At 34.9% G+C, this 27,450-nt stretch overlaps 1 protein-coding gene across 2 annotated transcripts; it reads left to right on the top strand.

Moving 5' to 3' along the window:
- The first annotated feature begins 11,385 nt into the window (after positions 1–11,385).
- On the top strand, positions 11,386–19,807 carry LOC132052052 (protein TIFY 8). 2 transcript variants are annotated; one of them, XM_059443397.1, is made up of 6 exons: positions 11,386–12,175; positions 13,213–13,388; positions 13,544–13,992; positions 14,084–14,171; positions 18,797–19,025; positions 19,402–19,807. In XM_059443397.1, the coding sequence occupies exons 1-6, from the start codon at positions 11,962–11,964 to the stop codon at positions 19,488–19,490; spliced, it is 1,245 nt and encodes a 414-aa protein (XP_059299380.1). In that variant the 5' UTR covers positions 11,386–11,961; the 3' UTR covers positions 19,491–19,807. The 2 variants fall into 2 exon arrangements, with proteins under 2 accessions (XP_059299380.1, XP_059299379.1); XM_059443396.1 differs by having other exon boundaries at positions 11,389–12,175; positions 13,201–13,388.
- The last annotated feature ends 7,643 nt before the right edge of the window (positions 19,808–27,450 follow it).

Consider the following 27,450-nt stretch of genomic DNA (forward strand, 5'->3'; position numbering starts at 1 on the left):
AAACTCGGATTATATTGGTGCTAATTTGAATCTAAGTTATCTTTTCAATTGTCTTGTTACGATTAATTAATAACCTGATTTCATCAAGGCGGTCAATTATCTTGAGGGGACATGGGAACAAAAATATTTCAACTGCCAAGAAGATGGTATCTCTGCTTTGTTTTGGTAGCCAACTTTAACTTCCATTAGTTTAATAATCGGGTAATTTTGTGGGATTTGGGTTTCCATCCAATTAAGGATATAGATGTAAACTTTGCAAACGGCAGGGATATTTTTGTTCACTATCACTAACGGAGAATAAAGTTGGCTAATAAAACAAAATAGAGGGGTATATTTGGCCCTTTTTCCCTTTTCCCTTTATTATTTTTCTTCAAATCTGTTCTTATTGCTCCGACTAAGTGAAGTGTTATTTTAAGTGAGACATTTAACGGTAGTTTAGATAGTTACTTTTATGAGTAAGACTATTAAGTGCTTTTTTAAATTTGAGATCTACTCGGTGTGAAATTACACGGCCAAGCAAAGTTCCCTATTATATGTACAACCTGTGAACTAGATGCCTGCAAATTTGGACAAATATGGGAATAAAGAGTACAGATTGAAGCAATAAACATTGACTCGTCACTTGGGAAGAATAATGTATCCCTTTTATGGAGTCACATGGTTCTTGTAAAAACTTTACGGGACAATTTGCTTGATACTTTTAAGGGAGTTCTCCAGAAATAATCCTAATATATAATATTTGTCTTGACAACTTCCTTAATTAGTCAAAGATGAAGCTCTAATTGTGGTACATTTGCAGTGGTTCCATGATTGATGGTCTTTTGTTGTTGCAACTAAATCCTATAGTGAATCACAGTTAGATTCTCATTTATTCAATATGTTTAATTTGCTAGTGGTATTAATATAAATTTAAGAAAAAAAGTAAACGGAAAGGGGTCAAATATACCCCTGTACTATTAGAAAAGGGTTAAATATGCCCCTCGTTATACTTAGTGTTCAAATATACCCTTCTCGTTATACTTTGGGTTCAAATATACCCCTCGTTATACTTTTGCTTAAAAATACCTTCATCCGTTAAAATTGTCAAGCGTGGATATGAGATCTGCATATTATACAACCTCAACAGGTAGATGGACATGACATGGCATGCCACCTCACTACCCCAACCCATTTACCCCTCTCTTCCCCTTCTTCTTCCATCACTACCATCTCCTACCCCTCTGTTTATTGGTTTATTTTTCTTGTCCTAAAATATACCCCTTTGTAAACTTTATGAATCAATGGTGAAGTTGGTCCGGAAATGTTTAATGTAATTTGCACTATAGTCTACAGCAGGATCTGCTGAAAAAATGCATTTTGATTAATTTATTGTCGAGTAATTGACACACACCATTTGCTGCACAATAGATCTTAATTTTGCAAGTGTGTATTAATATAACATCTTATACACTAATAGCTAGCCATTAAAAGAACTATATAACTCAAAATTTGACTTTATGGAGTTCCATTGTTTCTTCACATTATGTGATTTATGGATACTTACAAGCCAGTACATCCAGAACTTCACTGCTCCTGTTTCACCAATTCATCAACTGCCTATGCATAATAGATTGCAACTTGAATTTCTAAAATGCAGACATGATGACTCTTTTCTGTTTATCACCCTTTTAATTGGAGAAAGCATGCTCTATTTGCGAAAAATATGCATTACCATTTGTGGAAAAAAAAAAGATGCATCACCTTTGCAAATTCACTAGCACCATTAGTTTGCAAAAAAGAATGAACAAATGATGTGGTGGTGCTAATGGTGGCAAATGTTGTAAGGGGAAGGAGATGGTCGTGATGGAAGAAGAAGGGGAAGAGAGGGGTAAATGGGTTGAGGTAGTGAGGTGGCATGCCATGCCATGTCCACCTCACCAAGCCTACATTAAATTCACCTCGATCTCATATCCACTCGTACAATTTTAACTGATTAAATGTATTTTTAAACCCAAAAGATAACAGAAAAGTATATTTAAACTTAAAGATAAAGTATAACGGAAAAGATAACGATATTTGAATACAAAAGATAACTAATAGTAGATATATTTGACCCTTTTCCGAAAAGTAAATGTTGACTAATCAGTAATATTTCTGCGACAATGCATGTGGACTTGGTGTCTGCGTGTGTATGTATATGCTCCATATATAAATGCAGCTTGGCTTCCCAACCTTTTTTTCGTTTAAAATAACTAAGGAATCCCAACAATTAATTATACTATGCTAAAAGATAGTAGTAAGTCAAATATACAAAGGAGCTAGCAGCCTCATGTACAACTCATGTTTAAACTCAGCCCATGAGACATATATCATTTCACTAGCGAAGTTGCGAATTTTGCTAGCATATGATTACAAATGTTATACTTCCTACTTATATACACAAAGTTTACATGTACTACGTAATGCCTAAAATTTCAAATGGACTGTATATTCCAAGAAGGAATCATTCTTCTATTGAGCATTTAATTTGCACTCCAACTTGGCTTTCTCACTTAACATGCATTGATCTAATCTTTTTTGAATTGTGAGGTATTGTCCGCTTTAGCCTGTTGAACCTCACAATTTTTTATTTTTAATTAGGAGACGCTTTAAAGAGATATCTTAATTTCATGTTATTTCAATGCTTTATTTAGAGCCCGTTTGGATTGGCTTATAAGTTGCTTATAAATTTTTTTTTTTTAATTGTTAAGTAGAGAGAATCGCTTAAAAGAGAAAAAATAATTAGCCTTGACTTAAATAAAAAGTTAAATTTCATGTTATTTCAATGCTTTAAGCCCATCCAAACAGGCTCTTACTCTTTGTTCACATGTGATTAGAGACACCTTGTACTTCTCATATTTTCCTTTAGACAGAAGCCACACGTCTATTCTTTCTCACACAAAGATGTCAAAGTCTCCCTCTGATGGGGTCGTTTCTCTTTTGTCTTTTCATTTCTTTTTCGTTTTTCTCCCTCACATGGAATATTTTCTCTCTCTCTTTTTTTTTTTTTAAAAAAAAAATTTTTTACACCAATCTTTTTTATTTACTATTTATATCGATATTGTTTTTTTGGCCAAATGGACCGCTTGGTTTTTGTCTGCTCAAAGACTCCTTGGAATATGAGGATTTCCAATTTAATTTCTTATATATTCCCACAACTCTTTATTTATATCCAAATTGGGATACTTTTGATCTCCGTTCTCAACTGAAATTCATGCTTTTATAGTGTATGCTTGAGTTGAATATTCGTTTTTCATTGCCTTCTTTTCCTTTTGTTCTGAATTGTTCAATTTCTTCTGAATTGGCACTATATGTTCGAGTAATATGTTCTTGTATTGTCTTTGCAAACATGGATAATGCAAGGCTAAATAAAACCAGTTTTCTTTCATCAGCCAAGGACAATAATATATTAATAGTAGTGTTATAGGAATATCGCCATCATAGTTATAAAAGAGAAAAGTTATTTCATATGGGATTGGGGAGATAAACTTTGCTTGTTCGTGTGAGTAATGTGGGCTCCACTAGGAATTTTTGGATCATCAATGTCACAATCATATTTTAATCATCCTAGCTTAGTTTTTCTAATCATTATTCTAATCAAACACAACATGCCATGTGGTTTGGTTAAATCAAACAAGATGTATAATCTGAGATGAGTTTGTATAATTGAAAATAGAAAATTTTATTGGGTCTTTTATACGTGATCTTATCTTGTATTTCTAAAAAATTATTTCTCCGATTTAAACTTGTGGTCTTTTAGTCACGCGGAAATAATTATTATTATCGCACTAAGGCTCCCATTATTATTCATGACATTCTTCTTATCGGTTTTTTTTTTTTTTTTAATCTTTTATATATACTACGTACTTGTGCACTTATGCAGATTATTTTATTTTTTTGTTGATTGGACGATAGAGAAATAATATGACATCTTAATCAAATAAGATTCTGATGTGTCTGGCAATTGGATGAACAAATCATGATATCACTCTAATGCTAAGAAACATTTACATTAATTGTCGCGTCAAAAGTTTGTCATGCCTTTCAACAACTTAAAGATCTTGGTTACTCTATTATCTATAAATGTCAACTCTATTATATTTTCGACTTTTTCCTATTGTGTCTAGATACATCACTAAAAGGAAAGAAATTAGCGATGGACGAATGACATTGCTAAACATTATATTTCCATAATTTGCATTTCATCGCTAATATGCTCGTTGTTAACCTTTTATGACGGATAAATCAAATTCATTGTAAAGTTTATGGCGGATTAGCCACAAACGGTGTCTATTGTCAGGTTTAGTTGATAGAAAAATTCCTGCTAATCTATCGCTAGATATTTTGAGATCTCGTTGCTACCTTTCTTTTGGCGACGAAAAATACCAGATTGAGGAGGATCAGAATACATGTTGAAATTATTGAGGACGAACAAATAACATGCATGTTGCAGATGAACAGCTAATAATTTAAACAAATAATGTTATATGATGAGCCAGGAAATAATGCAAGTAGATCATGTATTGGGCTGTTGATAACAATTGATCATCTTAATGTTTTGGCCGAAGTGCACAAATACCTATTTTGGTCGCGCCATTTTAGTTATACCCGCCTTATATATATTTTTTTTTGTGCGAGTACCCACTTTGCGTCTGAAGCTTGGCAACTTTAGACATTCGCGTCCGAAAGTGTGGCCTTGTGAATGCCAAGCTTTTAGACATTTTCACCTGGTGTTTGGTATGGCTTGCCAAGGCAAAATTCGAACATTTTAGACTGAGATATGTGTAAAATTTATTTGAATTTCAGTTATGTATGTTTGAATTTTTTCATGTATGCCTGACCTTCAGACTTTAGCCATGCATGACTGAAGTACACGTAAAAATAGGCTAAAATTTAAGTCATGTGTGTCTGAATCTTTTTTGTCTAAAATAATTTCTTTCATGAATGTCTTCACCTCAATCATACATGATTGAAATACATGTAACCTGTGCGCCTTAACGAAGAATAATGATTTGTTCTTCGAATTTCAACAATCCAACACACGATTCAACACACAAATCTACTCAAAATAAGCTCAAATTTGAAACATAAATTTCATATATCATACCCAAATCATCAATAAGCAAATCCAACAAACCATTTTACACACTTTTTTTATTTTTATTTTTTTTTAAAAAAAAAAATCTATAACTTTTAGCGCATGCAGCTGAAAAAAAGGACTTTGTTATGTTGATGATGCCAAATCCCATTAGCGATATACATATGATATTGTAGTTAATTGACAATTGACATGATCCACTGGGATGTGGTATTGGTATTAGTCAAGATTTCAATTATACCTCTTAAATGGAGTAGTCAGTGCTGATCTAATGATTTTTCATTTTCATCATCTTCTTTGTTATGATATATAATCTTGGATAGGGTTTTTAATTATGTATTTGTTCAGGTTTCACCGATTAATCTTTTACTTGTTCATCTTTTTTTTTTTTTTTTTTTTTTTTCATGCACTGTTAATTGAAGAACATGTTAAATTTTTTTAAAATTCAATTCGGGACAACCAGTACAATTTTAATAAGTAATTTCTTGGTTATTGAAGGGTTTCCAAGGAGACCATTAAATTGTTAGATTATGTTTTTTTTTTTTTTTTTTTTGGTTAAAGATTATGTTTTTCCTTGCTCTTGAGTCCAAAGAGTCATTTATAGTTTCTCCACACATATGAAGGCAAAGGGGTACATACTCTTTCAGTTTAGCGATAATTAGGATTTAGAGGTCTGTCATCCTTTTTAGTACATTTTAGAGTAATCCGCACTTTATGAGTTTTTAAAATACATTATATTCATTAAGTAGCATGAAAGTCAACTCTACTATTTTCATGATATTTTTTTTTCTATTTTATTGTTCTAAACATGCAACAAAAGTTAATTTCGAGTTAAGAAAAGTTGAAGCGATGTCCAAGCCCATAGTTGCAATGCAGCATACACGCAGGCTCTCAGTAATGAGCCAACCTTGTCCATTCTTGATTAGAAGTATCTCACTGGATTCAATAAAATACTCTAATCAGGTCGAATATTCAAACTTTCATTGTTCATATTGCTCTATTCATATTTATTTTAGCTCAACACCAAAAGCAGTGATGCCAAAATTGGTCTACTAAAATATAATTCACTCAGCTCATTTTGATTTGTCCAATTCGGCACATTTAAGTTGAATTAATATGTTGCCCAATTTAACCATAAAAATTCCTACCCAAATACTTTTTTAAAAAGATTTTTTTTTGTTTGATATATTATCTATATAATCCTTAAATCCCATGAGTATCATATAATTATGTTAGGTACCCAATGGCGAACCCAAGATTTTAAGTTTGTGGGTGTTGATCTCCCATTAACGTAAGTTTCTACTGATCATAGAATATAAGTGGAATTATTTGAACACAATAATAAAAAATGTTAAGCAAAAAAAATATTTTAAAAAGTTAAAAAATAAACGAAAAAGTGAACAAAAAAGGTTTAAGAAAAAAGAAAAGAGGAATATATATTGGAAAAAAAGGAGGAGGAGAAGTCAGCGGGAATAAGAATTTTTAAGCTAAAACCAAGTTAAAGTAAAAGTCATCAAACTAAAGGAAAGCCAATTAATAAAGTACAAAAATTAAAGAACAAGTTGCATCCGTATGGGAGAAAAAGTCTTAAAAAACATGTGTAACCAGCTGGAGTCGAGCCCACAAACCTCCAACCATGCGCCTTCAACTCAAGCTCTCAACCAAAGCACTCACCCAAACTTTTGGCTTGTGGGTGCTATTGAGAAAATATATCAGATTTTAAGAAATTTCTACATACAACTATATAGTTCGCGTTCGGGTCAATGGGTGCTCGAGCACTCGGACCACTACATGTGGGTCCGCCCCTGTGGGTACCATAAGAATATGCTAGAGAAAACCTTTGATTTCTCAATAAAGGGCAATATGACAGACAATGGCTCGAATGCAGATAAAAAGTTTTTTTTTTTTAGACTTCTTACTGTTAGATAATGTCCATAAATTTTATAAAAAGTACCTAAAGATCATAGTGAACTTACGCAATAACATGTTGATCTTTTCATCAACGGAGCCACAAAATAATTATTTAAATTGCTCTGTTCCCGTCGATAAGCTCAATTGCATCATAGGAATTCGAAAAAGAAAGGTTCTTTCATATATTTATAGTGACTATTGTCACCTTTTTAATTTTATTTTGATAGTCTATGTGGTTACATGGATTATATCTATTTACTCAAATGTCTCGATGATTTTCGTTCGTTAGTACATAGAGTCGTATAAGCATATCTTGCGTTGGTATGCAAATGAGATCCCCAAATCATATTAAAAAGAAGGTCAAACTCATCGGCGGCCCCCTATGGTCGTCCAGATTTTTCACTTAGATACCTCAGCTAAATGTTGTTTCATTTAGAAACCTATCGTAGGGCTATACTGTGTCATTTAGACATTTTTTGCTGAGTTGGAACATTGTGTGATCTTCACACAAAACAGGTGCGTGAGGGGCTTAATTTTACATTTTTTTTATGTCTTCTTCTTCCTTCTCTTTCCTTCCAACACTTCCTCCACCATAAACCATCACCTTACCACTGTGCCACTACCGGACAAGTTTTTCCAGCATCACAGTGATAAATAGAGGGGGAGAGGTGGGGGGGGGGGGGGGGGGGGGTCACTTCAACGACGAACGCCGGAGCAACGTCAGAAAACAAACTCCGACCAAACTCACTCGCTAAACTGTCAAGAACATCGGTTTCAGGTCCAATGATGACGAACCATTTGAAGACTATAATTTCAATTCCAAAGTCAAGCTCATAACAAATTGACAGAAGAGTTTTGAAATTTGTTTGTACAAAGCTTCAAATGAACTTTAATGGAGTCTTCTAATTTTCATATGAACACTCTTCAATCTAAAGTGACAAAATAGTGTTCTAATCAAGAACTTCAACACTAATACACGACTACTGTTATTTCAATTAAAAATTAGCCAACAAAATTGAATTCTAAATCTGGGTTTCCACACCAATCTTCAAAGTGTTTTAATAGTGATTTTCCGGCGAGATTCGACAAAGATAGACTGTTTCTTTCAATTTTTCCTGTTTTGTTCTTTCATATTCTTGTATATTTTCCAAAATTAGTGTTGTGGTGGTGGGTTTGGTGGATGGTGGTGGAAGGTGCTCTAGCTAGAGGCCCTGCGAAGGAAGGGGGAAGGAGGGGTTGGGGTTTAGAAAATAGGTAAAAAAAATTTTGTTGCTAAAAAAGGGTATTTTTTTTCCTTTATATTTATTTTTAAATTATTATTTTGCACTCAAAAGTCACATGTCCTCTTTTAATTAGTCATCATGCCACGTCACCCGCAAGTGTATTACATACACTTTATAATTTTAGCTGATTGTCAAAAACGGGTCTAATTGGAACAAATTCGTTATAGTCTGAGTGCTCAATTAGTACGAGGTTTAGTTGAGGTGCCTAAGTGAAAGATTCTGCCAACCACAAGTGTCTCCCGAGGGGTTTGGCCTAAAAATAAAAAAATGTTATTATGTACTTACAAATTATAAGAAAACTAACAAATAAATTAGAACGTAGTAAGAGTTGGACGAATTAATTATAACACATTATAAATCAAATCGCTGCAATCGGCAGCTCCTTTCAGCCTTAGTAACTGTTGGGCTGGTCAATAACTCTCCACTTATTAACTCAACCTATTTGATCGGTTCAAATTCAAATTAATCCGCTTATTAATTTGACACCTCAAAGTAAAAGTTATCTACATTTTTGTACTGATATGTGACTCAAACGACACTAAAGTCTAAAAGCTCCTAACAAAAATTAAACTAAAAACGTATTAACATGATTAGAAGTTAACGTCCACTAATCACTTTTTTTACTCGAAAAATAGAGAGATTTTCAAAAGGACACAAAGGCCAAGGTGGGAAAAGGACATATGAGTGATGGGGAGAAAACTGCAAGTAGTAAAAGTGGACACAGTCAATACATGTACTCAAAATAACACTACCAATACATGTGTGTGTATGAGAGAGAATCAAATCAATGTTCAAAATTCTTCCCCCACTCAACACTCCCCCACATTCCAATGAGAGAATCCCACCATTCACGTGTCTTCTTTTTTTCAACCTCCTACCCCAAAACCTAAATCTCATCTTTGAATATTATTATACTTCTTTTGTTAATTAATTATAATCAGTGATAGAGTCTCATGCGTGTATACTCCATACAAATAGTATGTGAGTACATTTTTTCTTCTATAGTATTTGGATTGTATGATTTAGATGTGACATAATAGTCAATTATAAGAGTCGAGAACAATGAAGTCCCAGGTCCAAATTTCAACGAAGACAAAATACTACTTCCTTCGTTCACTTTTATTTGTCAATTATATTAAAATTAATTTTTCACTTTTATTTGTCCACTCTAAAGATATCAAGAGAAAGACAACTTTTTTTCTTTTCTTGTTTTACCCTTAAAATTAATTACTCATTTTCAAATAATTTTTCAAGTCTATTGAGACTATACATCAATTAATATGAGTATTATGGTAAAATAGATAGTTCATTTATTAATTTTCAAGGAGCATGCAAGATCAAGAGTGGATAAATAAAAGTGAACGGAGGGTGTAACTTATTTTCAGTCATGAATTTGTTCAAGTTTTGATGGACAAGTTACTCAATACTTATATGTGCACACACTTATTACTTAATAATGATTAAATAATTTGTATTCTTAATTTAACTTTTATAAATGTTAAAGTTAAATTACTTTATTTGATTTGTTGACTATGGTCGTTTTGAATTGCTTTTGGAAACCGTTTGGATAAAGAGATCACTAGAGTCGAGAGGGATGTCTGAAAACACCTTATGCTTATGGGAGTACTTCCTATATGTATACTTACTATTTAGTGTTTTGAAATTTTTTAGACAATTTTAATTTTAATTTGTATTAAGCTAAATATTTGAATCACACATGATATAGCCAATACTAGACTGAATGCAGTTTTAATATAGGGCAAGTGAATTACTGTAAATAAATCTTTGTATTATCTAAAAATGAAGCGGACTATACATTTTAATTTACATAATGTATATTTAAAAAAATATAAAGAATCAACCAATCAATAATTATTCAAAGGATTATCAATTGCAACACTATTATTTTGGTAAACAATCTCTCTCTACCTCCCAAGATAAGAGTAAGATTTGCTTACATCTATTCTCCCCAAACCCTCACTTTGTGAGATTTCACACTGGTATGTTGTTGTTGTACTATTATTTTGGGAAAAAATATATTTGCACTCGATATTTACATTCACGAATTGACGCAAGACAAGTGTCTTTTATATGTTGATTTAGCAAAGAATATATAAGAGTCAAAATTAATGGGGCGGCTTTTCTCCAGAAGTAGCAGCCAGCATGGACCTTTTTCACCCTTTTTCTCTATCAATTAAGCCAATTTGGAGTTATGACTATGATGTGTTGTTTTACCCCCTGTTTGCATGGTGGTTTCCCGTGGTTCATTAATGTATGGTTTTATATGGAGTCATGTTGTTTTTATTGTTCTTAAAATTATGTGGTATGGTATTGTAAAATTCGTGGTTCATCCCATGGTTATATAATCATAAAAAGTCTCAATTTTTATAACCATGAATTTGGTAGTTTTTCTGTGGTTACGTATTGCATTTCTCCATTATAGCCCACTCTCCAACTTTCACCCCACCCTACCACGCACCCCCGACGCCCCCCCCGCCCCACCTTCCACCCCATCACCCCCACGCTACCACTCACCCCTACCCCACCCCCGCCACTCACCCCCACCCCACCCCTACCCCCAACTACCTCACTCCTTTGCCACCCACCCCCACCACCCCATCCTACAACCACCCACCTCACACCACCAATGCCTCCACCACCCACCCCCACCCTACCACCCACTCACCCCCATCCTACCACCCACTCACCCCGACTCTATCACCCACTACCTACTTATTTTTTAAAATTCATATTTTATTCTTTACCTGGGTTTTATTAATAGATATATATAATTAATTTCTAATTAAGAGTTAAGGGTATTTTAGTAAACTTTCAAGTTATTATACAGTACCGTACAGTCAAACCAAAGAATACAAATATTATTAAATCACACTAAACGATACATTCTATCCAAATGTTATGTTCATTAATACAGTATAATATAATACAATACCATACTGTATCATACCATACTGTACATTAATGAACCAGGGGAAACAACCATCCAAACAGAGGGTTAAGATACAACTGTAAATAAAACAAGCATAGGACAGATATATTGCAATTAATGATACATCCTCTCTTCCAATAATAAACTGCAAGAAAAAGCAAAAAAAGATCCCTACTATTATTCTCCTGCTTTCTCCCTTCCCAATGCTATGTCTCTGTAATTTTTTGAAGCAAAAAAACAGGCCCCATATTAGTAGATGTGAGTGGGCAAGAGAACCAAGAACACAGAACCCATTTATGTATTATTATGTGTAAGAAAAAGCCACTCACTTTTGCAATTTAATGCCCCCTCTCTCTCTCTCTTCTTCTGTTCAGTTCAATACTTGTCTGATTCTTGAACCATTTTTTTTTTCTTTTTTCTGAAAGGCACTACCTTTGTCTTCTTTTTTCCTTTTCTTGTATAATAATATCCAGGCCAGTTTTTGCACATTTTGAATTATTTCAACAAGTAGCGGTCTCTCTTACAACTTGTCTGCAAAAGTTGCAGATAATAAGCTCACACTACTATAGCTGTGACCTTCTTTTTCCCTCTTTTTTGTGCAAAGATTGTTGCTTTTTTTGGCTCTTTTAGGTAATTAAAGATGGAGTTTCAAGGAGATAATTATATAGAGATGAAATGGGTGTGTTGGTGATGCTACATGTATGGCTCACATACAAAGTAGTAACAAAAAAGGTGCTACTGGTACTGCAGAAAATGAAGTGAAAGCAGGAGCAGGCACTACTACTTTTCATGATTTTTTGGGTAAAGGGTATCCCGGAGATTCATCTCCGATGATGGCCGGAGATTCTCTGTCAGTTGGTGCTTCTTCTGGTGGTGGACGTGGCCCCATTTCCACCACTTCTGATCTGGCTTCTGGTAACTAAAAATCCAACCTTTCTTCCATATTCATGTTTTGTGTTGTACTCCTTTTCTTATGCAAATTTGAGGGGAAAATAGAGGCTGTTAGCTTTATATTTTTTTATTGTATATTATAGTTTTAACTGATTGGGGATATGACCTTAGATAGGAAGATTTGGAGGTTGAGGATTAGTAGGTAGCTGAGGGGACTAGCTCCTCATCTCCTCTTTTACTTTTAGTAGTAGTACTATTATTTAGGTATCACACAGCTCCTTATTCTTTGATGTGTACTTCTAGCTGTTGCTGCATTTGTTTGTATCTTGCTACTTTGTTGTCCTGTTTTTTCACAACCTTGCATTGGGTACATTTCTTTTGAGCCGAGGGTCTATCGGAAACAACCTCTATACCCCACAAAGGTAGGGGTAAGGTCTTTGTACATCTTACCCTCCCCAAACCCCATGTTGGATTTCACTGGGTATGTTGTTGTATATTTTGATATATAATCTGCCAGTTGATTCAGTTAGTACTTTTTTATCTTTGCTTTAGTTCATGAGCATGTTTTAGTGTATAATCATGCTGCTGCTTTACTTTTATTTATGTTTATAAGCTTGATGTTTCTTGTGATATGTTTTTGTACCTAACTAAGCCTATCTTATAGTTGACTAAGCAAAGGGAATGCTTCTTGTGGAGGAAGTTTATTTGAGATAATTGATTGATTTAGTAGCTTCATATGTTGTCCTTTTTTCAATTACCTGTCAATTTTTTCTATTCTAGTATTAGTTTACGAAGACTTGACTCAACTTTTGAACTCTTTTTTCTGTATTGTTATCAATAGCCTTTGATAAAGGGTGAGATTTTCTAGCATTCACATATGGGAATTCTATGCATGCCTTTACTAGAAAAGGAAGTTAGCTTAGAAGAAACATTTTTTAAGTAACAAGTGATTGAATATTTCTTCTTTTGAGAATGTTGCAAGTTGCTTTCTGATGGTTGTTCTGTATGATAAATTTGAACAGTATTTGATCATTTTCTTTTCATGGTAGAAAGAAATGTAGGAAATCATTTTGAAGGAGTGCCATTCTATGGCCTAAGGGGTGAACTTTCAGCGCCTGAGACAGGTAATCGATTGTCGGGAACGAAAAGAAGCAATTCTGACTCTTTCATGGGGTCAACAAGAGATAAATTTTCATCGCTACGACCAGATGCACTGGAGAGCTCACATATGCAGAAGGTATGTATTTCCTCTTTTGCCCCATTTACTAACCAAAATTCCAAAAAGTTGAAAAAAAAAGGAAAAATTGTTCCAAGTTGCTCTTCTGTTGGTTGCATATCATCCTATCGTGCCTGCTATTTTGCTCTGATACTGGTAGTTTTCTTCAAGTTCAGCTACTACGAAATGCAGGGGGTGATCGACGTGGACGACCACATGACCAGGAAATGCCCTTTGTTATGCATCAAATGAGGCCACTTCATGCCTCTTTAATATCACAACCATCCGCCACTGGTAGAACCGATGCCAGTGCTTCCAAGTGGGATCGAGTTATTCCTGTCAATGTTGGTCCCACCTTGCAGTATCCTCCACGTGCTAGTCATGTTTTACCTTATGGGTATCAGTCGTCAGTCAACAGGTTTGGAGATGCCAATGCCGGACCTTCTACAATATCTCAAGCAGCCGCTGATGAAGGATCAAGGACAGGAATCAAAGGATCTGGAATATTAAGCTCCATTAATGCAAGTGGTGGAATCTGTGATAGAAGCCTTTCTGGGATGCCATTAAGTGGTGCAAAGCAGAAGTCTGGGCTTCACTTGACTGACCTAGAATCTTCTAACCCAAGGTAATTTTACTAGATACTGCACCTCTTTTGGTGTCTGTCTAAATTTCTCTATTAATATCATTGAGAGTTCTTGATATTTGTTGCATGATAGTCGGCAAGGATCGTCACCCGTTGGCTCTCAAATGACTATATTTTATGGGGGTCAAGCCCATGTTTTTGATAATGTCCATCCCAGCAAGGTTTGTCTTCTGCTTTATCAAATCATACCTCTCTTCTGTGTTTATACTGTTTATGTAATGTCTTTGTGTCGCTTTTTCTTTTTCTTTCTTTTTGAACAGAGTAGTTGAATAAATTTAGTGTGTCAGCCAACTGATAAGTTGTTGTCTAATTGCTCACTTGGTTGAATTCGTCAATCCACAATACCAGGTATATTGTGTGAAATGAAAGTAACATGCTTCAATAATAAAATAAAAAAAGATGTTTAGCATGTGAAATCATAATCCCTCATACTTAACTTGTCTATGGTAATAACTGATGGTATCCCTGGCGATATAATTCTTGATCAGTTTGGTTTTGATTTGGAGAATTTTGTTTAATCAATTTTTAGTGAAAGAGGAGAATTATCTTACTGAAGAAGTTTTAGCTTGCTGTAAAGCTATTAGTGATGGAACTAGTACTGGCATGTATCAAATCTGAATGGTAGGCACAACCGTAGATAAAAATAAACTTTGACATTGTATCTACTATCAAGTAAAGCATGGTAATAAAGTTATTGTCAGGAGAATAACTGCTCTAGCAACTTGTTTCAGATGAGACACATAATGATACTACAAAAAAGAGTATACATTGGGATGGTGCTGCAACTGACTAATTCTACGATGCCTTCTTTTTATTTGTAAATAAGTGGTTTTCTGTAAACTGTTCCTTCACCACTAAGCCAAGATATTCGGGCTATCAGGCTCACAATATAGCTCAAGAAAAGGATTAAATATCAATGCAGAAGCGTAGAGTGATTGAGGTTTAAAATGATTCATTATCTTTTAATGCAATGCTACCCTGTAGTATTATGTTGTTTGGAGAATTATACATCGACTCCAGGAAGGTCGATAGAGGGACAAATATGGCATGATTTGTTTTCATGATCTTGGGGTTAGAACGAAAAATGCCTCTTTTCATATAACTTGAGATCCACTAGTTTAGGAAGGATGCCAAATAGGTGGTTTTGTGAAACAGTCAGACCACTTTTATGCGTGGTTAGGTTTTGTCGGTTTTGACATGTGGATATCATACTTTACGCAGTGGAAAGTAGCATAAAATGTAGCAAATTCTTTTGATAAGTTAAACCATACCCGAAAACCCCTAACCAACAGTTAATGAATGGCCCTTTTTGCTCACTCAGTTATTCGAACCCAAACCTCTTGGTTGGAGGTAGAGGATCTTTCCATCACTTGTCTTAAACATAGCAAATTAAGTGCATACAAGAGCCTCTAGTATAAAATCTAATTTCTCAGGTGATGTTCAGAAAGGACATGGGATAAATCAGGCAAGTCCTCTAGCACTAGCAATGAGTCTGTATCTGGGAATAACATGTTGACCAACCTAGATTATTATAGACCGTGAATAATTTCATATTGTTTTGACTTTTGATCTTATCTTTGGGTTAGCACTAGTAAGTACAATCAACATTTATGTGAACTTGATGTTACCTCCTTGGCGCGTTAATCAATGTTAAGCCCCACATTGATTGAGGGAATGAGTTGTGATCTCCTTATTTGGTATTGGACAATCCTTCCCTAATGAGCTAGCTTATGGGTTTAGACATTAGTTAGATCCAAGGGACATATCATCACATGGTTTCAGAGCCTGATCAATCGATCCTTGTTGTTGTTTTTCTCAATGTTTGGCTCCCGTAATCCACGCTCCAGTTGAGTCCTGGCGTGTAAGAGGGGGTCGGGGGTTGTTAAGTCCCACATCTGTTGAGGGAATGAGTTGTGGTCTCCTAATGTGGTTTTAGGCAATTCTCCCTTCATGAGGTAGCTTTTGGGGTTGAGTTAGGCCCAATGACTATATCTTCACAATGAAGTTTATCTTGACTTTTCCAGGAAAAGAATAATCACAATAAAGTTTATCTTGACTTCTCCAGGAAAAGAATAATTTTAAAACTTACAAATTTTCTTAACTTGTTCAAGACTAGCTGTACAAATTCTCTAATTCTCTAATTTGTCTTCCCTAAATGATCCTAGTTCTACTGTAATTCATGACTAGATGCTTTTTATTCACCTGTTAGTCTTCTCGTTAATTATGGTTAAATTAACTTGGTAATGCGTTAATGTACTTGTAATATATCTAATACACCCTCCACCCTACATTTGTTTTTGAGCCATCCCAAAAAGATGTTCGTTCTTTAAGTGAAGATTAATGTCCTTAAATATTTATTCATTTTAAAATAGTACTGTATCACATCAGGAGCTAGATGAGAAACATGTAAAAACTTTTAGTTGATTAAGTTAAGTGCCTATTTTAGGTTCTTGAAACCTAAAGTGAAGGGCTAGGGGTCCCACAAAAAGCAAGAAAACCATTTTGGTCAAATAAGAAGTATCCTCGGTAGTTTTCAAAATCATTCATGAGTTGATTTCCGAGTCTAAAGCTGCTGTCATATAATTGTCTTTTATTTTTTGGTCAAGGTTAGTTTCATTAATGTCATTCTAGGAGTTCTGTGGTCCAGCTAGTTTTAGTCTCTGAAGTGTTGGAAGTCCTTTGACCATGGGCTCTAAGGTACTCAGCAGCAAGTACTTTGGCCTCCAAGCTACCACTCTTAGTCGTTTGTTCGAGTACTATATCTATTTATAGACATTGTACTGTGCATACCAAATACTATTATGAATAAATTTTTGGCTGGTCGTGTTATGTGGATCCCTTGTAAAGGGTGACTTCTCCTCTCCCGGTCTCTCTTTATGTCCTTTGCCTTCTTCTCTACCCCTATTCTTGTTCTTTCTACTGCTGCCACTATTACCTGTGGAAACCATACCTGTCTATCTGCCAAGAAGTTCCTGATTTCGTAATCCTCCTATTTTCTAATGCCTCAATCATTTTGGTCCTAGCAACTGTAATTTGAAAAAAACTACATTCACTACATAAGCATTAAAAAGGTACCGGTCGTCCATTTTCTCAGTGGCATCTTGCTAATATGTCACAAATGTCAGGCTGACTTTCAACACTTACAAGCTCTCAAGCCTATAAAGAAAGTTTCATTTACGCTACCTCTAGAGCCACCTCTCTTTAAACCTGTGTATAACTTCAAAACTTGTCTATGTATCCATGCTCAGTAGAATTAAGAGTACACTTCGGAATGGAGTGTATAAGTACATGTTGATTGAATGGAAATATTATCCTTGAATGCATTCATTTACTTGGTGCGTCTCATGACAGTTTTATTACCTTTTCTTAACATTACTCTCTCAAAATTTCTGTGCATAAGTTGAAAGTCTGTCCATGAACCTGAAATTGGTTTGGCTAATCCACTTGAAAACAAGCTGCGGTATGATAATTTCAATCCAGTTTGCCAATTGCTATTCCAATTAGAATCTTCAATATGACAGAAATTTGTCACTTCTAATTTCTTTCTTTCATTTTTAAGAATCCTACTGTATTAATAAGAATCAGAAAATTTTGGCTTCCCTTGAAATGTAAGGCAATTCCAGATGAGCTATTCCATGAGAGACTTGACATCAATGACTTGCTACATCTGAGAAGAATTATATATCCTTAAGCCTTTACTCTTGCATATTCTATAGAAAGTCCAATCAAACTTAGATCTGTTCGGACAAATTTTGCAAAAAGCTCTTAAAACATTTTTGGGAAAAAAAAAAAAGAGTCAATGCCAAAAGAATTGTACTCTGATAGTTATAGTTTTATTTTTTTGATGAAGAGATAGTTGTAGTTCTATTGAAGATTTGTGAATGTTTTGTAAGTGAAGGAGAATGTTTCTTCTAAAAACATCTGAAAGACTAAAACCCACTTCCTTGAATCTGAAAAAACTTCGTGCAAAATCTTCTTTGAAAAAAATAAAACTTAGACAGACATGTTTTTTGGGAATTTTCTTACAAGATGTCAAGATCTCAAAAGAAAATCACAAAGAAACACCACATCCTATCAAGAGTCCTCTGTTGGTTCTGCCTTAGTGATTTGGTACGGGATAGTTCGAGAAATTGTCGTGATCTCACTTCTAACTTCTCTCACATTATTGCCTATGCATTCGTCAAATTGTCACTTAGAGAAGGCCCAAAATGTGTATCTACTGAAGTTTGAGGATGATATGACTTCACAGGTCAATGACTGTGCACATTAGGTGATGGGACTTCTCCTAAGGAAACTAAAAGCAAGAATCTTGTATTCCATGTTTGTTCCTTGGATTAAGACGGGATTGGAGTTGGAATTGAATTTTATGACAAAAATAACAGAGACATTCACACCTTTGCAAATTGATTTAGAAATTTTTTCTGATGCCAATTTAGTTCGACTGCTTTGTAATACCTTAGAATTGAAAAAGCATTTTGCGACAAATATAAGCAGCGAGATGCAGGGACCATCATTGGAGTCTTGAGATTCATTATATTTAAAGAAAATTTCTTTTTTCTCCAATTGCTGAACAGTGGCAAAGGCGCGGGGGTTTATATTTAAGGGGAGAATATCTAACAAAAACTTTTATCAATCAGGCTTAGCTTTGAATTTCTCAACTTCCCCATTTAAATATTCAATAAATCTGATTGCGCTTTGCTATTTGATTAGACTCTTAAGATGGTAGAATCAATCTAGTTTTAAAATTCTTTAGCAAAACATGACCGAGTTTCCTGCTATGTATCAGGCAGATGTTATAATGGCCTTAGCTGGATCAAATGGAGGATCTTGGTCAACAAATTATGCTCCAAAACCTGCAGCAAGGCCATCAACTGGAGAAAATTATTCGCCTAAAGCAGAGAATGAGACCAAGGCTAGTAACTTAGCTCTAATAAGAGAGTTGCATGGCAGGTCATCTGGCAAAACAGGTTTCATCCACGGTATTGGTTCTGGTGATCAAATTTCCATCACTCAAGGTAATAAATTTTACTCTGTTCATTTGTTTTTTTATGCTGACTGCTGCAAGGCTCTATGAAATGTTAAAGTTCTAAGACAACCGAATGGTGTAGGAGCATATACATAAATGCACAACATTGTATTGGGTTTTAATTGAGAAATGCTGCCTTGTGCCTCACATAATTGACACAAGTTGCGTGAAGGTTGCCTGTGTTTGACAAATGGAATTTGTGGACCCAGAATCTTATATTATCCAAAACTTTTTCCATTTAATCTGTTGTGCATGAATATGTATGTGTCTTCTCATGCCAATTGACGTTCATATTCTCATTGACCTCAGACAGCATGTTTCTTCTAGTGCCATACAATATTCAAATTTGTTACTGTTATTTGTAGGTATCCATCGAGGGGCTAACATAACTAATGAAGCAAAAACTGCAATGCAAGCAGCAGAAAACGATACTGATGAAAAACGAGAAGTGTGATTCAACTCCAAATTGTTTAGACACAAATGGGGCTGGCATTATCACAAATCAGGCATTTTGCTCGTTTTCTTTTCCTTTATTTTTCACTACTTCACCCCTTGAAACCAGCTGAAGATTACCTATGGAAGCCAAACTTCCGATCTTGTACCGCTCTTTGTTTAGTTGTTGAATCAATGGAAGTTTAGTTGGTCATTCCAGAAGAAATGCAGCACATATTTTTATAGGTTTGTTTAGATCTTGAAACACTCAGGACATGTATGCTCCATCTATTCACTAAATGCAGTTCCGTTATGCTGATAGCAATGATGTTTTCATTTTTCTGAATTCTGTTTTTGCTTATTCTTTGAGTGAAATTGCCCGAGAGTGGAATGCCTGACTACAGAGGTTTCATTCATATATCTTGAATTGTTGTTTATTGATTTTTGGCTTCTTAATCTACAACTTCTTATTCCAACAAGAGCTTATTAACCTTGTAATTTGAGCCACCTGTTCTAGTGTTTGAAATTTAAGTAGATTTCATCTCCTTTATTTTTGACCAAAAAATAGAAAGAAAAATAAGATGTGTTAATCCTTATAAAAAGATTTTGAGTCTTCTAATTATGCTCCATTAGGTTCAGTGTGAAATAAGGGCATATTTTGCCCAACTAAGTAACAAGAGGGGCATGGTTGGGTCAACCTATTGACGGAAGGCAAATTGTTGCATTTTTACCCTTTTTCCAAGGTATAATGACTCATGGTACCTATTTCAAGCTCTATGAATTTTTTTTCCATGAAGGTTCATGTGTTTGAACTGTGCCAAAAGTCCAAAACTCTGGGGAGAAATGTTTAGTGTCTTGTTTAATTTTCAAAGTTATTTGTCTCAATTTGGGAGAGCTTCAGGCAATCGGTTTTGAAAGGCAAGAAAAATGCATGAATGTGGAAGAGGCGAGGCAGGGAAGACACTATTGTATTATTATTTTGATTTTTTATTACTTTGGACCATATTGTATTTTTTTAAATATGGGGGTTGGTTTGGAAGCTTAGATACACAGATTTAAGTTAATTAGCACTAATCTTACTAGGAGTTCATATACCTAAGAATTACATTTTTTTGTGTATAGTGTCTTGTTTAATTTTTTGCCCTTCGCCTAAAACTTTATCAAATTTGGTCCCCGCCAATCGGTTTTAAAAAAAAATCACCAGGTAAAACTTGGATTCACAACAAAAATTTGCCTCGCAGTAAAAGCGAGGCAAAATTCTCGCTCGCACTTAACTTTGGCCCGAATGTTTCTGATTTTTATTAACTTTGGACCATATGCGATTTTTTTTTTTCGATCGGTTGGTTTCGAACCTCAAACCCCAGTCATTTAAAGTTAAAAAACAAAGATCACCCCAAAATAATGACATTCCTGCGAATTGCCCTAAGAATTAAACCTTGTGGTCCAAATGAAGAAATTGCACGATTTGACCTTCAAATGGGATGGTCTTTAATTTTTTACCTTCAGAATCGAACTTATGCCAAGAGGAGCATAAGTTCTTTAAAGGCGCGGGACATAATATGTGGGATATTATGATGCGAAAATATAAACTTATCACACGCCAAAAAGTTATTTGTCTTGAGGGACAAAAATTTAAGACAACACAAAAACAGGGATAGAAGTGCAGATGACCCGTCCAAATTCCCAATTGAGTCTGGGTCTTGGACCAAATAATTAGAAGCCCGGGTAACAAACATATCAAGTTGGGGCGTACGAAGGAAACTGATAAACCGCACCAAACAGATAATTCAAATCAAACCCAGAAAAAAATTCAATTAGTGGTTTGGTTTTAAAAAGAAAAACCCGAGCACTATTGGTTTGGTTTGGTTTTGTTTTAACCTAAAAAAAGTCAAACCGAATCAAACAAACCCGACATTACATTTTTAAAATTTCAAAAATATTTTATACATAAAAGTAATTATTTATAATGTAATTTATAAATATTTCTTAAACTTTTCATAGTTTTTTGTCTTTTAACATATTATTTCACTTGGAATTAGAATTTTGAATGGTCCAATAAGTTTTATAAATTTCACGTAGTAGTAACTCAAATAAAAACTCAACAAAAATCAAATCAATACTAATGCTAACAAAAGAAATGCAATTTTAACACTAGGAATGAAAATAATGCTGCATATCTATTCTTTAGTTTTATATTGATTTAGAAAGTGAAAATACATAACTTAGTTTTATTTTTTTCTTTAATATTTAGTCATGTAATTAATACTTATTAGCCGTACTTATTTTAGCATGACTTAGTACTTTTAGATTATGATCATTTTCTATATGCCTTATAATTAAAACGTACTTATTATAGCATGGCTTAGTACTTTTAAATTATGATCATTTTATTTTATGCACTTTCATTACTTTTTTTTGTTGAATATGTTGGTACAATGTCATCTCTCATCTCACATTTTGTGTTATTTTCTTAAAAAATATTTTAATTAGATATTCGTATCTTACTAGGACTAAAAAAATATTTGAAGTACAAGTTATATGTTTAGTATGAAGACTTTACCCCGAAAAAACCCGAAAAATCCGAGCAACCCGAAAAAACCGAGAAAACCTGGGGTTCGAAAACACAACTTTTGTTGGTTTTTTGACCTTATAGATTTAAAAACCCAATTGGTTTGGCTTGATCTTTAAAAAAATAACCAACCCGGGGTCGGTACCTGTACACCCCTTATCAAGTTTATTAACTGAGGAGAATGATTTTCTTGATGTTATAATCGTTATGTGATTATGGTTTAATATGCATAGCCAATATAAATTAAAAAGAAGAAGAAGAACTTGACAAAATTCTTACTACTATTTTTATTCTTGTATACGATATATTTTTCAATATTCAATCAAATTAAGGAAAGATTCTGATTCTTGCCTAAATTCTTCTGCAAAAAAAGGAAGTTTTGTGAGAAAATAAAAAGAAGTAGCTTTCACGTTACACCTGTAGAAGCTAAAGAAAGTTTTCCTTTTTTATGACTTTTCATGGGCAATTCGCAGAATTGCCTTCTTTTGGGTGGCTTTAAATTTTTCCCCTTCATATTCAAATCTTTAAAATTTGCCTTCGCTAACACCCATAGGTTTCGTGTTCGAACCCACGCGTTGTGCAAAATTTAAAAAAAATTCGCAAGGCAGAGTTTAATTTCGCTATGCCGGACCCGCATACTTTTGTTAAAGGAATTACCAAAGTTATGCGACCCGCATACTTATGCCTTCGACGGCATTTAAGATATACGATCCGCATAACTTTGATAATTCCTTCACAAAGTTATGCCGGTCCCGATAAAAGTTTATGGATAAAGTGGATCCATGCCTACTATGTCAAAGAGTAGATTTGACCAATTTAACAGTGCTTGGCCGACATATGGATGGTTAGACAAATTATCGGTTCTGGAGAATCCTGAGCAAGTGCATACTTCTTCTCAACCTGGAAAAAGCTTGATTCGAACTAAATTTTTGCAATTATTAGGTAATCCCGAAAGAGTCAATCGAAAATTTATGGTGTTTCAACATGCCACTTTAACCAAAATATATTTCACAATGTGATCGCGTTATACCAAGATCGCCGATCGCTATCTGATCATACAATATAAACCAATTTGTGTTATGTGCAAGTGTCAGGATGAAGAAAGTTTGCCCATTAAAAGTATGCCCCCACCGCATAACTTTGTGAAGGAATTATCAAAGTTATGCCGACCCGCATACTTATGCCTTACGGCGTACTTGGCAAGATAAGATGCGGTCCCATAACTTTGATAATTCCTTCACAAAGTTATCGGTCCCGCATAAAAGTTAACGGATAAAGTGGATCCATGCCTACTATGTCAAAGAGTAGGATTTGACCAATTTAACAAATGGGCTTGGCGTACATATTGGATGGTTAGACAAATTATTTCTGAGAATCCCGGAGCAAGTGCATACTTCTTCTCAACCCGGAAAAAGCTTGATTCGAACTAAATTCTTGCAATTATTAGGTAATCCCGAAAGAGTCAACCGAAAATTTATGGTGTTTCAACATGCCACTCGACCAAAATATATTTCACAATGTGATCGTGCTTACGGAAGACCGCCGATCGCTAATAGATCATACAACGGGCTTCTTAGAACCAATTTGTGTTATGTGCAAGTGTTGTGATGAAGAAAGTTTGCCCATTAAAAGTATGTATCCCCACCGGCATAACTTTGTGAAGAAATTATCAAAGTTATCCGACCGCATACTTATGCCAAGTCATAAGGTATGAGTATGCCGGTTCGCATAAAATTTGTAATTCCTTAACAAAAGTATCTTGGTCCTACACGCGATTCAACCCCTTGTCTTGCGATTTTTTTTTTTAATTTTTGCTGAGCGAGGTTCGAACTCGTAACCTCGCGCGAAGGGCAAAATTAAAGACCAAAGAATATGAGGGCATAATTTAAAAACCACAAATATAGCAAAAATTTAAAGACCACCCCAAAAGAAGGGCACTCCGCGCAAAAAAATTGACTTTTCATCACCTTAATCAGAGACCCAAGAGAAACTTTTCTTTCAATAGCTCTTTTTTCCTTTTAGCGTTTGGTTTAAAACTATAAATTGGCTTAGGCTGCGTTTAGAGTTGGGATAAAACTATCTTTGAGAGCCATGGAAGAGAAAAGTGTGGATGCAGCAGAGGATCATATATCCAAATTACCAGTGCCAATTTTGCAACACTTTCTATCTTTACTCCTTGCTAAAGATGCTGCACAAATCAGTACTTTCTCTAAGGCATGGTATACTGATTGGACTTCCCTCTCCCACTTGAATTTTGGTGATGAATTCTTCGGAGCTTCTGAATATTGTTGATCAAACTCTAGCGAATCGCCAGAAGCAGAAGGTTTCTATACAGAAGTTCTGGCTGACATTACGATCCTATCATTGGAGCTCTTATGGTCATAATTGGATTAAGACGCTCGTTGCATGTAATATCAAGGAGTTGATTTTAACCGTATACAGACCTGATGACAGTTTCAACATCTTTCCCGAAGAAATCTTTGCTGCCAAGGGACTAAATGTTCTTGAATTATGCGGATTTAAGCTTGAATTGCCCCCTGATGGCATAAAGTTTTCATCTTTGCGAAAGTTAAAGACTCTCTCATACATATTTGGACGAGCAATTCGTTCAAGCTTTATCTGCAAGCTGCAGCGGTTTAGAGGATTTAAGTTTATGTGATTTTCACGGACTAGCCAGCTTGGAAATTGCAGGAACTTTACCGAAACTGAAGGAGGTTTGGCTAGTTTGTCTTCCTGAATTCCAGATGGTTGATATTGTAGCTCCAAATCTTGAACATCTTGACATTGATAGCAGTAACAGGAAGCAGCTACAAGCTGTAATTAAAATAACTTGTTGCAAAGCCTTGAAATTTTTGCACCTCGGTCATGTGAATGTCACTGACGAATGGCTAAAGGACCTTCTTTTCAATCGACCCAACCTTGAATACGTGTACTTATCCGGTTGTTCTGAATTGCAGACAATCAAGATCTCAAGTGACCGGCTCGAGTATCTTGCACTATCGTGGTGCTCAGATTTGATTGATGTTGAACTGGATACTCCTAATTTAACAAGATTCGAATATTATGCCTGTGTTGATCAATTTCCAACACTCATAACTCGTGAAAGCTTCAGTTTTGCTAGAAGTTGAACTCTGCTATTTCGCAGGAGAAAGACTTAATAGTCATTGGTACTCTAAGGTCATGAAATTTCTTGGAAACTTCAAGCAGTCAAAGGCTATTGAGTTAATATGCAACACGGATGCGATAGTTGTACCAAAAGACATGAGAAAAAGCTTGGTTCCTCCACTCTATGGTATTACTGATAGCTTGCACATAAAATTCAAAAGTTCGGATAATTACTCACTTGTGGATGTTGTTGATAGTTTGCTTTGGATTTCTCCTCAACTCGACACCCTATCTTTTGTCTCGTCTCTAGGGTTAAGCCATACCTTGAAGTAAGATGTATCAGCTGAAGATGAGAAAACTTTTTGTAGGCGTAAGTTAAAGGAAGTCAAAATGGAAAACTTTACAAGTATGGAGCAACAGGAGTTGAGAAATTATCTTTTCACAAACGAAGATTACATCAGAAATGATTGACGATTCCAAAGAAATACAGCCTTTGAGTCCAAGATTTCACTTCAATAAATGCGCCTTTGAGTCCAAGTCTGTTTTCTGCCTGTCACACAGCATGAGATGCGTTCCTTAGCTAATGGATATGACAAAGGTCTTCTAAAACTTTGGTATAGGTTCAAATCCTATTGGACACAATTTTTTTTCCTAATTATTTTTTTTCGAATATTTGCATGTGTCATGGCAACTTACATATAGTGATGTATTGTGTTTCAAGCTAATTAAAGGTTTGCCACCATTACGAATTTAGGTTGTCCAAACTTTTTTGTTTACCAGGTACCAACCTTTTTCTCCTACACCTAGTTTGCCTTACACAGAGATTTAAAAAGTATAGGTGTGTGGGTCCAAAAATAGACATATAACTAAAAATTCTCATTATTTTGAGATTTTATAAGTGGATGTAGCTAGTTTAACTCTCAAGATTGTGTGAGATTAAAACAGTAATGAATTGTCAAAGAAGAATGACTGATTTGAAAGTGGATATAATCTCCAGTTGTACAAGAAAGAAACATAAAACTCTTTAGGACAAAGTAAGTATATTGGAAGGCTATAGATTGTACAAGTTGCAAGTTTCTCTACCCTATATAATTAACCATTTGCATGCATAGGAGTATTCAACAGAGTGAACAGGTGTGTCATGCCTTCTCAAAATATCCTCCCTTCCATATTTCAACAGAGTGAACAGGTGTATCGCTATCTATGGTCGATTATCTATAGTCATCTTTTAAGTGGACTAGGAGGAGTTACAACACCAAAATCAATACATCCTCTATATTTACACCTGGACAACTCTGTTAAACTATTAACAACTACTCCCTCCGAGGTACATAGGCAGCCTGTGACCGAGATGATCTCAGGTGCAGCCCCTTTTAGTTTTAAAAAAAATTACTATATAGTTGATCAACACTCCTTACAAAGAAGCACGAGTTGTTATAGTTGTTCTCTGGCCATGGATGAGAGGCATCAGTTTTGCAATACATGCTGACAATAAAATGATTGCACAGCTCTATTCTATTTCAACAATTAATGTGAATTGCTAGTCCAATTTCAAATTGCAAGCTCTGTTGCTGATTCCTAAATTTTTGTATGTGATTTTGGGCTATTGATGAGTGACATCAGTTTGTAATACATGCCTCAGTAAAATCATTAAAGAGCTCTATTCTATTTCATTCAATAATGTTGAGTGCTAAGTCCAATTTCAAACAGCAAACTCTGTTGCAGTTTCATAAAGTTTTGTATCTGCTGCAGTTGCTTGTACAAATCATGAAGTTGAATGAAATATATCAAAGCTTGTTCTCTATTCCTACTTTGGATCTTGTCATGATGTCTCTTTGAGCATCCTGATGAAGCCACCCATGCATAAACAATAGTTAGAAAGTTGAGTTTGATATTATGATTATCAGCTAGGTTAGAAATTTTTGGTTTCTTTAAGAAATGGAAGAATGTAGGATTAAAACAAAGCTGAATGTTTTACTTAACCAGTTGATTTCCCTAATACTCCTCTGCTTGCAAAAGATAGTAGTATATAATAGCAGCTAGAGCAGGGGGGGCCAGAAAACGCCTTTCGTTTTCCACCCATCGTCGGCCTTTTCCGCCTCTCACCTTTTCTATCTATCATTAGAAGTACCTCACTAAGCTATCAATCGCAAAGCTATCGACCAGTTCAACCAGGAAGCTCTTAACAATCTATCTTCCGGGGCATACAATGATTCTTTCACGACCCGGAGTGTTAATTTATCTACTAAAATATCACCAAAGGGCGGAGCTAAGTAGTCTCCGCGAAAAATTACACTGTATATACGAG

Source organism: Lycium ferocissimum, chromosome 4 (assembly GCF_029784015.1).
Source record: "Lycium ferocissimum isolate CSIRO_LF1 chromosome 4, AGI_CSIRO_Lferr_CH_V1, whole genome shotgun sequence".
Taxonomy (NCBI): domain Eukaryota; kingdom Viridiplantae; phylum Streptophyta; class Magnoliopsida; order Solanales; family Solanaceae; genus Lycium; species Lycium ferocissimum.

What these genes read in the sequence shown, in the direction of transcription:
- LOC132052052 (XM_059443396.1), top strand. Translation starts at nt 11,962, where the DNA reads ATGGCTCACATACAAAGTAGTAACAAAAAAGGTGCTACTGGTACTGCA. An exon ending in AGAGCTCACATATGCAGAAG is followed by an intron (nt 13,389 to 13,543) that starts GTATGTATTTCC and finishes CTTCAAGTTCAG; the next exon opens with CTACTACGAAATGCAGGGGG. An exon ending in TCAAATTTCCATCACTCAAG is followed by an intron (nt 19,026 to 19,401) that starts GTAATAAATTTT and finishes TGTTATTTGTAG; the next exon opens with GTATCCATCGAGGGGCTAAC.